At 33.9% G+C, this 14,502-nt stretch overlaps 1 protein-coding gene across 1 annotated transcript in view; it reads left to right on the top strand.

Moving 5' to 3' along the window:
* htt (huntingtin) overlaps positions 1-14,502 on the top strand; it is a 395,162-nt gene that overhangs the window by 10,169 nt on the left and 370,491 nt on the right. Inside the window, exon 4 of the mRNA XM_067768365.1 lies at positions 107-236. Coding sequence (XP_067624466.1) covers positions 107-236 — 130 coding nt within the window. The remainder of the gene's footprint in view (positions 1-106; positions 237-14,502) is intronic.

Genomic DNA, 14,502 nt, shown 5'->3' with positions numbered 1-14,502 from the left:
CCGAACATGCATTCTTATATTTTTACTTTTCCAGCACTTTTATTTTCGTATTTCACGGGTACAATGTTTTCATATTTTTGTTTTTTATTTTGAATATTTTTTGCAGGCTTTCATGGCAAATATTGGAGTAGAGTGCGCTGTAAAGCGACGATGTTCCGCACAAAATTGCATCAGTCTAATTGAAAATTCGCGCAATAAGAGTTTAATGGCCAAGCATGGACTAAATAAAACGTTTGGTAAGTGGCTAATGTACACACAAACATACAAATATTTCTAAAATCATTGCATGATATAAAATAAAACTAGTTTGTGGAAGAAGCCAATTTTAATTGAAGAAAAATCTAAAAATATCGAACGGATTCTCCAGTTCTACTAAAGTTAGTTCAGTTGTTTGATCTTACTTAAATAAATATGACACAAGTTTTTGATTTAACATACGGTTCACCTTCCCATGGTTTCCCGTTCTAAAGCTAGGTTTTACTTGGTATGGTGCATAGATTAATGATCAAGTATGCAACACAGTAACGGGCTAGGATTCCGGTGAACCGTGAAATTCCTGTCTAACCACACCAGAACGAACAGAAAGGTATCAACCGCCTTCGGCGACCGCGTTTTTCCCCCAGCGGGTTGACCCCCTAACATATCCGCGGTAGGTATGCCTGTCGTAAGAGGCGACTAAAATACCAGATTCAAGGGGCTGTGTAGTGCAACCCCTCAGGTTGCCAGCGCAATATACAGCTTCTCCAAACCCAATTGTTAACCTCACCTATCCGCGGCGAATCCTGTTTCACTAACAGACGAGGCTCTGGCGACCCCAAGCTCGCCATGGAACTTGGGGGTGGGGAGGGAGATATGGCCTGAAGGTTTAATGTGGCCATATAAATCATTCCCGAGATGGTCGGGCTACACCTTAATGGTGCTGTGTTACCGGAGCGTACTGGATCTGTATCCGGCAAAGGACCATCACATCTATAACACTCCCCAAAGCCTTCGGGGAGCAACCTTATCGCTACAACAACAACAACAACAACAACAACAACAACAACAACCGCGTTTTTATGTATACAAAAAGAGGCGCAACACAACACCCGAAACAAATTATTTCAGACTTCTTTGAGAAGTGCTTCGTCGGCTTCTTATCTTTAACAATCAATACCGGCCAGTCATTGTTTTAGTATCGGCTCATTAAATATCGCCGAGATATCGGCTTGCTATCAACTTGTTATCGCCGATCCATTGCGTTATTAATTTTCATCGGCTTGTTATAGCCACGTTAAAGGTCGACATGTCATTGATTTTATGCTGAAGTTTTATGTGTATCTTGTTCACAAGATTCCGATATCGATATCAAACTTATTACACTTTTTGACAAGTTATCGATTACTTTTTGAAAGCTTATCGATATCTTTTAAATCATAAATCGAAAGCTTGTTTATTACAAATCAAAAACTTGATAGTGGTTTGGTAACAAATCGATATATTTTCGATAAATAATCAAAAAATAAGAGGTTTAGGCCGAGCTTATCTTCCAATTTACGCGTGCTCCTTTAAATTGATGGGATGGGAGCTACATATTTTATGCCGACTCAGAACGGTTTTCCAAGGCAGATGAATTTTCGCTGAAAAGCTTTTCATGGCAGAAATACGTGTAGTGTTTGCCAAATCAATTGAAGGAATTCTAATTGATAAAACGGTTTCTAAGTTTTCGATGTTGCTTTGCCCGGGACTTGAACCCATGAATTTCGGTGTGGTAGGCGGCGAACGCTTTCGATTTGATAATAAACCGAATACTCATCGATACAAAATCAGTAACTCATTATAACCTTTGTTATCGATAGCTTGTTTATGTGACGTCGATAGCACACCCATACCGAATCGATAAATTATTCATAACAAACCGTTAACACTTCATAAACAAATTATTAATACACTTTCCGGCACGAGTTCCAGCTTCTATTTCACTTCTGAAACCTCCTCCCCTTCTTTTCTTTTTTCCTTGACTTACCTTGGCTTCGTAAACATGACGATAACCAGAAGCATCGTTATTATCATCTACATATTATCGACACTTTTTTTTCCCTCCCCCTCTTCTGTTTCATTTTCTTTAAATAAACTTCTTTTTCATTGTCGTTCAATTTTCTTTTTTATACATACATGCACTCGATTTGTTTTTCTGTTTTCGTTAATTTCAATTATCTGATGTGCTGTTTGATTTTGCTCATATCAAATCTACCACGCACATTGTTACCACCTTACCCTACACCCATCGACTACTTACATTCTGTATTTCCTCATACAGCATACCAATTTTACACAATACGTTTACTCTACAGAATACGCGTACATTACACTTACATTCTACATATATTCCCTCATATGACCTTGCACTTCTAAAGACTATCTTTCGCTTACATCCTGGATTTCCTCATGCTGTGAACAAAGGTGGTTACCCATCAGACAATAATGAAACGCCTTTTGCCAAAAGTTTGGAGACCATAAAGGAGGCCGAAGTCTCCTAATCTATGAGTCCAGGCCTTGCTTTGCTTATCTCAAAATATTTTGAACTTGCGGAAGTTAGCTATCTACTAATGTCTCTAACGTGTCTCTGTTCAACCATGAATAGCTCAGAAACGGAAATTTTAGTTGCATCACCTTCGATTGAGGGTTCGGGTTCATAATATTGTCTAGATGTTTCCTAGCTTTCTTTGTTCAAAGGTGCAAATATTTCAGACTTAAGGACTCTCTGGACATAGAGTGTCCCGGCTACGTACTTATCTGGAGGTGGACGTGTCTTGGAGATGAGGGAGCCCCCGCCACAGTAAAACGATTTTTCATTAACAAGAATAAAAGAATGAAGGAAAGTTGTCTGTTCATCATTTCTTTGAAGTCCATACCGTTTGAAAAGTTTTCGCATTTACGGTGGTTGATTTCTTCGAGAACAAAACGCCTGTAAGTGTTCACTTGCACTTTGTGCCTCTCATTATCTTGCTGATTGCTTTTACGGTGGTGAGAACTAGAAATAAGACTGTTTGTGAAGCTACCCAAAGCAGCAGTAAAATCTGATATAATAGCTTCTAGGGTTAGTGGTCTACATCGCACGTACTGTTTTTATGATTTATAAAATAAGAGCTTCTTCTTTGGATGAGATCAGAAGGCTCTGAATATCGAAACAAATGCACATTTAAGAATACGTTCTAGTTGGGTTTAGCTGATCCTAAGTATGTTAACAACCCAACAAAAGCTCAGACTAAACAAAAGTTGCCCCATTTATCTGCTCTTCCTTCTCTTCCTTCCATGTCTAATAGAAGTCAAAACAGCCAGAGGCTCCCAAATCTCATCAGGGCGGGAAAAGTCTTCGCATTATTCCGAAAGCTAATATATTATTGGTTCTAATTTAATCCAATGGCGATTCACAAAGCATTAACCACATATTTGCTAATTTAATAGCATATTTGACTATAAGAAATGAGTCCTTTTAAAGTTGAGAATCGCACTTGAGTGATTCAGATTTCTAATCTTGTAGGCTTACCGATCAAAATGGAACGCACTTATTTTTGTTTGCGACTAATTGCACACAAGACTAAAATTACTGCATTTTTTTTCTTCAACCAATTTCTAATCAGAGTAGAAAAATAATAATGGAAATTAAGTTCTCTTAAAAACTTTAGTCAAAAATTAACTTTGACCTTTTGCTTCTAATTAAAACCTATAAAAACAAGTGCAATTTTAAATAATTACTAATTTATTTTTTTATGTTTAATTCCAAAATTTACATTCATAAAATATAAAATGCCAGGTTTGCATTACAAATATAATCCATTACTTAATGAGAAATATTTGTAAAGTGGTCCTTTAACATAAAAACTATATTTAATACTTTCAGTAACAAAGGGTGATGTGCAGATCCGGATATTAAAGGAGCCGGGTTTTGTAGGGTTCCAATTCTACCGCTAACTTAATGATTCCATCATGCAATCTACCTAGATTCTTTTTACAGAAGAGTGCACAAAGGCCCTCCTGCGTTCAAAATGCAACATAAAGTCATATTTATTTCAAAGCCGAAAGTGGGGCTTTCGCTTTTTCTGGAGCTGATTCTTATATTACCATTGCTTTTTAAAGGACTCACCTCAGCAGCTCGGCCTGCTCAGGTTTGTGCACCACCAGCGTTTTTTTTTTAAACACCCACCAAAAAAATTACATCTTATATGAGACTTTGTTTAAAAGATAATAACAAGTGGCATGAAATTTGTAAGGAAGTCAAGATAAATAAAATGGAAACAGTTAGAAAGTCCTTTTAGCGGAAACATTATGGTAAAATTTAATGAGCTATAAAACTGAATACTCGGAAAAGCTCTAAAATTTATCTATGAAATGTTAATAAAAATTCGTCAAGCTTTAAACATCCATTCAGTGTTTCAATATTTTACATTAGGCCCAGGCAAACTTAGTGAAAACGATTTGTCATTTCCAGGATTGAATATAACCAAGAATGAAGCAAATTCAGAATAATGTTATGCTGCGGTTCTTAAAATCTTTTCTGTTTCGATTTCCGTTTCTTTCTACACAATTAAAATCACTAAATTAGAAAAAAAAAAATGTTTGTTGTTTGTTTAATTCAAATGTAAATTGTTTTGTTCTTGAGAAGATACGAGCCTAGGATTCGTAGATAAATATCGTTGGTGTTAATATAAGACGACTCACGCTCCTCACCATGTTTATAAAATAGTGTCTATGTCGAATCTATTTTAGATGATGTGTTGGTGCCATACCATAAACTGTGCAAGTACTACCAAAAACCGGACAAGCTTGCAGCAAATGAATAAGGTACAGTTAGCTTGCTCTTAGTACAAGAAATACTCCAGCTTAAAGGTCATGCTGAATACATACCCTGTAAAGTGTAGTTAAGTTGCCTATACCCTGCTATAATTATAATCTAATTATTGGTACAAAAACCTACTCGTGTTTGCCAGGTATCTGTTTTAGTATCGTCGAACCTCTGAAACACTTATTCAAAGCTGAATAAATTATTTTACCAAAAAGTTGAAAGCTAATCTTGAAAGTAAATTTTTTAAAATTTTTATAAAATCAATGTAGGCAGATTCCCCTGATTGAAAAGGCAAAAGAGTACGCAATATTCAGAGTTTAAATTTATTTGAGAAAGTCAGAAAAAAGGCCACAAGAAACTCTTCAAATGATCCATATGTCAAAAAATCAAAACAAAAAAAATTTTTTAAATATTTATTATATAAAGCGCGATGCGAATCAATTGTCGAAGGAAACTGGCATTTTCGAATGCGTATTACACGCCGGCGCCAAAACCTTGTCCATTGTAAATCATACCAAGTAGCGCAACTAACAGCTGATCGGTGAAAATTCGCACAACCACACGCACAGTTCTCGACTCAGTTTCAAAAAAAAAAAACTTTAGGTTATTTAGGTAAAATTTTAAAGTGAGATAATCCTTACGAATTTATGTATTTAGAATATATAAGGCGCTTTTGTTGTTATTATATTTTTATTTTTATTAATATTAAAGCTTTTATAATTATACCTTTCATGAACATGAAATGGTATATTAACTTTGGTCCGATGTTTGTAAGGTTGAGAAATATAGAAGATAGACTCACCATTAAGTATACCGAATTGATCAGGGCGACGAACTGAGTTGATATAGCCATGTCCATCTTTTCGTCCGTCTGTCCGTCCGTCTGTCTGTTTGAACGCAAACTAGGCCCTCAAATTTTGAGATATCTCAATGAAATTTGGTACAAGGATGTATTTTTGTATTATATTAGACATTTGTCGGATACGGTAGGATCGGACCACTATAACATATATCTCCCATACAACCGATCGTTCAGATAAGACGATTTTGGTCATACCTGCCGCAATTTAGAAAGTATAAACGTGAAACTCGGAGATATATATTTTAATATATCATGGAAGATTTTCTGAAAAAATCACTTTGATCGGAGCTATATCTAGTATATATCCCATACAACCCATCGTTCAGATAGAAACATTTTTTGGCAATTTCTCCCTTAATTTCCAATATAAAAACGTTAAAAATAATATTTATTCTAATATATCAAAGAAGATTTCCTGTAAAAATCATTTCGATCAGAGCTATCCCATACAACCGATCGTTCAGATAAGGGGGTTTTTTGCCATTTTTTATTTTATATTTATCTTAAAAATCGTTTAGGTATCTACATCTGTTCACTATATAATTCTTATCTTATAGATCCTATTATTTGGAGATTACAAACGGGATAAGATTATTGTTCAGCCCCATTCATGAAAGGTATGAAGTCTTCGGCCGTCCTTACTTGTTTTTTTTTTTTTTAACTTTTTAAAAACTCCGAACACTATTCCTTCATTATATGTCATTCGACTGCCTATTTCACTGCCTTCCACTCTATTGCAACATAACCTCAATTTAAGCTGCCAAACTATATAGTAAACAATGACCTTGCCGATAAAGAAATTTAGCAGCACCCGGACTGGATCTGTACAACGAGCTATGGCAGCTTTCTTATAAACAAATGTTCTTTGTTTTACTCTTAAACATTTTTTTGATTAAGAAAAAATATATCATAGCAATAATAGGGGGACTCATTGGAGCATATAAATTTATAAGGAGCATTGAAGCATATAAATTTATAAGGACTAATTATACTCATTTACACACACTGTTAGATGAACGCACCTAGTATTATTGTCAAAAAAAAAAAAAAAAAAAAATTATTGTTACACAAATTAAAAAAAAAAAAAACAAATTAAAAAAAGATCAAGAATATTCTTGTAAATGACTCGCTGATTTTGAAGGTTTCTGATAAAAATGAAGGCTGTTCTGTATACAAGGTTGCATTACTTTGAGTTTATCGGGTTTACGCGATGAAATATGCGCGTAAATTTATACAAATTGTGTAAATGATTTTTCATACAAAATTTGACAGTTAATTTACGCATTAGACAAAATACGTTAACACACTTACTAGCTATAAACTACAGATGCACGTTTATAGCTTCTCGCATAGCCATATGCGCGTGTATATGTGAGTAATACTTCCATCGATGATTGCATACTTTTGTGAGTATCTCAGATATATGCATGTGTATGTGTGAGAACTACTTTGCTGATGATTGCATACTTTTGTGAGTATCTCTCCGCTTCTGTATGTACATATGTGTAGACATGACAATGATTGATTTGTTTATGTAGATACAAGTGACTGCTTAGTATCGGTTTAGAGATGATAGTATCCCTTAGTGTTGCTAATTCACACTATGTATAGTCCAAAAAAGTTTAAAATTTAGCTTTAAAAGCTTAACCGTGATCGGAAAAGGTCGTCGTTTTGGTTTTATTCCTTATAATGTGGTTGATTTGTTATAAGAACAAATAGCGCTAACGTCGCCTTCATTATGTCTATGCGTACTTACACCAATTTATGCTAGGTATTTCAATACCCATTTATGCATATATGCAGTCAGTTTGTGCAATTTTTTATATGAGGTCTGTTGCATTCACTTATTTGCAATATTGGTGTGCGAATAGAAAAATCAAAAACGATTTGACAAGGGAGAGGTAAATGAGGCAGACTGCGCATATACACATATGTATCGAGGGTTATCCATGAACGCATGCAAAGAGTACTCCCTAGTGGAAAAGAAGATTCTAAAGCCTCTGAAGTTCATATTAACAAGTAAGACTGGCTAGGTTATGTTAGGTTGAACTGGCCGGTCCATGAGGACCTCACATAGACTGATTAAGACCGTAGTATTACCAGAAGTTTGTTCTAACGACCAAACTGAAAAACCCTATCAAAAACCAGACTGGCTAACTTAGGGTAAAACCGTAATAAAAAATTGTTATTTTAAAAGTCTGTAATAAAAAAAGGTTCTTCTAAACGAGGCAGGGGTCGAGATATTCAGAGAATCCAATCCTGCGAAAGATTTTAAAGTAGCTTCTCATTGAGCTAGGAACTAGGAGAACGTGGCAATGCAACGAGAGCAGAAAAATACGCTAGGTGGCGCACGGATCGGGATAATTAAAAAAATTAAGCGAGATATATAATTGAGCTTTTAAGTAATGTTCGGATAACGTAGGGACCTGAGACTTTGAACATAGCTTATAGCACTGTCCAATTGTAATATTAATGATACGAAATTATTCTAGATCTAGATCGAGATATTTAGAAAATCCGTTTCGAACTTGTGGAAATACTAGATCGATTTTTAAGAATTTTAATGGTGTTAGAAACTCGAAGCCTTGCATATAGTTGAGGGATCGTGACAATGCCTCAAAAGGCGAAAAACTTACCGCTAGTTGGCCTACGCGTCGAGACAATTCAAAAGTTTATACGACTTTAAACGTCTAAAGAAAATGTAGTTTCCTAAAAAAATGCAAGGCGCGTGCTCCTCTTAATTTTCCCTACAAATTGCCGGGACGGGACTTACATGTTTTATGCCGACTACGAAAGGCATCTGCAAGGCAGATGAGTTTTCACGGTGGCTGCCGTTAAATTTTTTTTCAAATTTCGAAATTTGTTGCAAAAAAAAAAACTATAAAAATGGTTAGTAATTCTTGTAAAAATTGATATTTTGTGAAAAATTAAAAATTTTGATATTATTTGTTTTTTAAATTATAAAATTTAGTAGTTAAAATTTTGTAATGAATTTAAAATTTTTTAATTATGTATTTATTTATAAATTTTATTTAATTTTTATTAATTATTAAATAAAATTTTTATATACAATATTTTGTTATTTATTATTTTTAAATATAAATATTTTATAATTTAAAATTAAATAATTTTTTTTTATTAAATATAGAAATTTTAGATTTTTTAATTTTTAATTAGTTTTTATTTTAAATTTTGTTATAAAATTGATTTTTATTAAAATTTAAGAATTACTAATTATTTTTTATAATAATTATTATAAGCCGGTGTTAAGCTCATGAATTCTTAAATATAAGTATAAACTGAACACACCATTAAACAAACATACATAAATTTTTTATAATTTTTATTTGTTTTATTAAATCTTTATTAATAATTAATTAGGGGTTAATTATTAATTATTTATTTGAAATTAAAATTTAATAATTATTAATCATTTTCATAGTTTACATTTTTTTATTAGTAAATAACTCTATGATTCAAAGGGGAGTCTGGTGATTTTTAAGAGACTTTTCGTTGAGCTACAATTTTGGAACTTCACACGTAGCTCAGAGCACTGTGACAAAGGGGAAAATAAAGCGAAGATTCAAACATTTAAGCACTTTCTTTATATAAATGGAATCAAAACCACTTACAAAAGCTATAGTTAAAATTTCAAAATCAAAATACATCAACATTCTTTTTGTGTTTAAGAACACTTTTCCGCTGTTTCGATCAACTTATTTTAAGTGTGAAGTGCACGTATGTAAGTGTACATATGTAAATTGTATCTTCTTTTTAACTCGGCTTTACTTAAATAACTTAAATGAAGATTGACTTTTAGATCAGAACGACAGCACGGCTGATACTCTTACTACATGTTACTGCTGTCACTACCCATCCTGAGAAAATTCGGGGACTCTCAGCAATTCATTTCCTCTCTACCATTTTGCATTAAAACATTTTATGTATTATAATACCTATTTACATACTTAAATATACACAAGGTATGCGTCCTATTACAAATGAGTATATAAAGACTCATCAATATATTGGTAAAAAAGTATACCTAATAACCTTAATTGAAAAAAAAAAAAATAAATATATAAAATAATTAAAATAAAAATCAGTGCTTGAAAGTATGAGCTTTTGTAATTGTAAAACGTGTGAATAAAGAATAGTTAGTTAACATGAAAATCTCTTTGGTATTGTAACCACAAAGTGAACATGAAAATCGCGCTTAATTTTCATTAATAATGCAAATTGAGATTAAAATTTTTAATTGTGTTCCAATCATTATTGTGATGTGTATGCTTTATTATAACAAAAAATGCTGAGCCCTATACATATCATTGGTATTTTACAACAAGTAAGGAAGGCTAAGCTCGGGTGTAACCGAACATTATATACTCAGCTGCCAAATTACAGCTTGCAAGACTTTTAAATTACCTTCTTTTAAAAGTGAGCGGTCCATAATTGTATTAATTTTCTATTCTGCGTCATAAGGTCAACCCACCGACAAAGTTTCATAGCTTTATCCGTCTTTAGTAATAAATTATCGCAGTTTTTCGGTTTTTTCGAAATTTTCGATATCGAAAAGGTGGGCGTGGTTATAGTCCGATTTCATTAATTTTAAATAGGGATCTGAGATGAGTACTCAGGAACTTACATACCAAATTTCATTAAGATACCTCAAAATTTACTTAAGTTATCGTGCTTACGGACAGACGGACGGATGGACAGACATGGCTAAATGAATTTCTTTTTTCGCCCAGATCATTATGATATATTGATGTCTATATCTATCTCGATTAGTTTATGCCGTTACGGGGGGGTACCGTTATGCAAAAAAACTTAATATACTCTGTCAGCTCTGCTCAGCTGAGAACAAAAAGATAACAGAAAGTAAAATAAAATAAAATTAAGTAAAATAAAATAAAAAGAATAAGATAAAATAAAAAATTAGAAGAAAATATAATAAAATAACATAAAAAAAAATAAAATAAAAAAAAAAACAATGAAAACAAGTAACGGTGTCTAAGTTCGGGTGTAACCGAACATTATATACTCCGCGTGAACTTCAATTGCACATTTCATTTCAGATAAATTACTTTTCTACATAACACGTGGCACCGCCCGTTTAAAAAAAATGTCTCCCATTTCCTCTTACAATAAAACTTTATAAGTGAAATTCATTGATTCAAAACTATTTTTTGCTAAGTTATAGCTTATTATTCTAGCCTACGACCCTTTTAAACTTGTTTTATATCTAAGTTGCCGTGGTCTTTAACCGATCCCGTCCACTTTTACTAGAAATATTTTCTGCTATAAAGAAAATATCTGTACACAATTTCACAATGATATGTTAATTTTTCTTCGAGTTATGGCTCCCGAAACATAGAAAATTGCTTAGTCGTAAAAGGGGCGGAGCCACACCCATTTTCAAAAATTTTAGTGTTTTCCAATTTAATGTTATAATCCAATTTAGAAAGTAAAATTCTATTGATACAAAGCTCTTTTTTGCAAAGATATAGCTTATTTTATTCGTCCACGACCCTTTTAAAAATCTTTTATATAAAAGTGGGCGTGGTCCTTAGCCGATTTCGTTAATTTTTCTTCAAAGCATTCCTTATAGTAAAGGCAACCTCTTTGCCGAATTTTGTTATGATAGGTTTAACAATTTTTGATTTATGATTAATAATATTTGTAAATTTGATTTTATCACAAGTGGGCGGTGCCACGCCCATTTAAACAATTTTTTAAAATTTTTGTCAAGAGTCTCAATATCAGTCCACACGTCAAATTTCAACATTCTAGGTGTATTATTTACTAAATAATCATGTTTTTTGTGTTCTCCAAAATGTTATATATATAAAAAGTGGGCGTGATTATCATCCGATTTCGCTAATTTACAATACCAATCTATTCTGGGTCCAGATAAGCTCGTGTACCAAATTTGGTGAAGATATCTCAATATTTACTCAAGTTATTGTGTTAACGGTCAGACGTACGGACGGACGGACATGGCTCAATCAAATTTTTCTTCGATACCGATGATTTTTTATATGGAAGTCTATATCTATCTTGATTCCTTTATACCTGTACAACCAACCGTTACCCAATCAAAGTTAATATACTCTGTGTGCAAAGCACTCTGAGTATAAAAAATAAATTTTAATAGTTAACGACCGTGGGCGTTGTTATCCTAGGCGTCGCATAACTACACTATTGCTTTCCAAGATACCAAATACTATTGAATTTTCATCGTGCAAGTAAAAGAAAGAACAAACACTGCGATGAAAACCAAAGAGTATTCAGAAAAAAAATGTCAATTGCAGCCCCAGGGAGTTGAACTGGTGAATACGAACCCGCTACTAGGACGATTCCTAGTGATGCAGATAGTGCCAGTCACTTCTTTGTTGGGTTAACTGGCGCCAATTGGTCCACCAAGAGAATTTGAATCGTTCCTGTCCTTCCAACGGAGTGACGCCACCCTCTTCCTGGTTCCGGGTTCCGATAAAAATACTTTCATAGGCAGAGCATCATCTTTCATTCGCATAACATGGCTTAGCCACCGTGTTTTAATTCGGTGGACTATGTTGATGTCTGCGTAAAGCTCCTACAGCTAATTTTTAAATCTTCTTCGTTACTCGCCGTCGCCAACGCGTAGAGGTCCGTAAATCCTCTGCCTCTTCTGTTCTTGTCTTGTAGAGCATGATTTTCGTTTGCCGAAAGTGGACTTTACTTTTACCTAGTCTAAAGTAGAATTTATTGGCAAGATTGATTCTTCGATGGATTTCAATGCTGAAGTTGTTGCTTGGTTCCCCAATAAGCGAAGTCTGTATTATAAACTATATAAAAATACTTGATAGTTTTCCTCATTATACAAGGTTTTTCTTGCGATAAACGTTTCAGATAAACGATATGTGGAAGAGCCTTATTCTAATGTGGAGCGTGGCTAAAAGTTCGTCCGCCAAAAAGCTTGTTCGAATGCAAAGCCTCGACTCTTCTCTATATGGCCATGGCTCCTCTCTACATGCCCACATTGTAGATGTTGCAGTTCCCTACTGAGTTCATGCCAAACCGACATAGACATCGAATAACCAAGTACACGCCGTTAAATCTCAGTTTCGCCATATCTTCCGTCGCTTTCGCACTGCCTATCCTTTTATACTGTACAGAGTTGTTCATTGCTCTGAAGGCTCCATTTAGCTTGGTTTACGTACTTTTCTAACCAATTGAGTAACGCTTTACATTTGCAATTATGGCAAAACATTGGAAAATTATAGATAATCAAGAAATAAAACTTGTCATGCACATTTAAATTCATCTCAAACTTCATTTTTTGTACATATATTCTGCGTAGATTACATACTCGAAATTGGAAAAGATTCATGTCGGACTAAGTTTGATGGCATGTAATACTGTTACAAAGGACATCGTAAAAATGTCTTACCAACACAACTTTCAACGGTTACAAAACTTCTTCCTCTCTTGATGTACAATATACATACGACGGGTTGGCTAGGCAATAAAAACTCTAAAAGTTGAGTGCATGCGATCGTAACTGATACTTTTGGCTATACTTCCCCCCTAACTACAGAACTCAAAAGCTCTCACCCTCACTGTTACGCATTTTACGTTTCTACTTTGTATTTTCATCTGCGTTTATTTGATTTTATTGAAGTTACTCGAATGGGACAAAGTATGTTAACACTTGATATTTTATTTGGTGTACCGTTAATGAAATCTGCACCTGTTGTGGCACTATACCCCTCGAGGTACAAGATTTAGTTTGTTTTTGCAACAATGGCAAATGGAGAGATAAACGCTGTTTCATAAGTCAAATTTTTTCCTGCACACAATAACCGGGGGTGCTTAATTTTTAATAGGACTTATACTCCTTTAATTTTTTGTTCTCTCCAATTTTCACCAACTACTTCTTAACATTATTGGCGCTTTTTGCTGTTACGAATCAACAACTGTCTTAGCGACATTTGACGCTCATCATATACTCCACATGGTACTCGACACGCTGTGGCGGCTTTCCTTTCCAATGCTGCCAAAATCGAATTTCCACCATCTGAGCCGGAGGGGTTTCGTTCATAGGCATAGCATCACATAGGCATAGCATCACATAGGCATAGCATCACATAGGCATTGAATCCGTTGAAAGGACTGTAAATTATTCGAAGAACTTATTATAAGGATTCTTGAGCTTAACACCGGCTTATAATAATTGAATCTTCAGTTTTTTTTTTTTTTTTATTGTTAATTTATTTTGTGTTAATTTATATGTATGTGCTTTTCAACATAAAATATTTTTTGTTTGTTTATTTAATTTGAAAATAAATAGTGTTGCCCCTGAGGATGCTGAAATATTCAGCGAAACGTCGGGCGTAAGGTGAATTAATCGTTTTATTTGCACCAGCATAAATTAGATCAGACTAGCCTACAAATCATAAAAAATAAAAATTATTGAACTGATCGCAAAAAACCCAACAAGATTGAATATTCAATTATAATAATTGACTATTCAATTATTATGTTTTTCTAAGAAAAACTGAAAAGAAAACATTTACAGACGTATTGCGATGGTACCATTTCGAAAACCGTCACGAATTCATCGTCAGGCAATTTCGTAATGTTATCAAAGGTTTCACCAAGATTCGAACCGCGAATCACACGCCTTAACCACTAGTGGCGAAGAACTGTTTGCTTGAACACACGAATTGTTTACTTATATGTTTTTGACAGGGCCCATGGTCCTGACTCATACATAAGGACAGGTATATTATGATCAAATCTGAAGCCTGAGCATGTTATCGTTATCGTAACA

This window comes from Eurosta solidaginis, chromosome 1 (assembly GCF_040869045.1).
Source record: "Eurosta solidaginis isolate ZX-2024a chromosome 1, ASM4086904v1, whole genome shotgun sequence".
NCBI lineage: Eukaryota > Metazoa > Arthropoda > Insecta > Diptera > Tephritidae > Eurosta > Eurosta solidaginis.
This window is presented reverse-complemented; position numbering and strand designations above follow the sequence as displayed.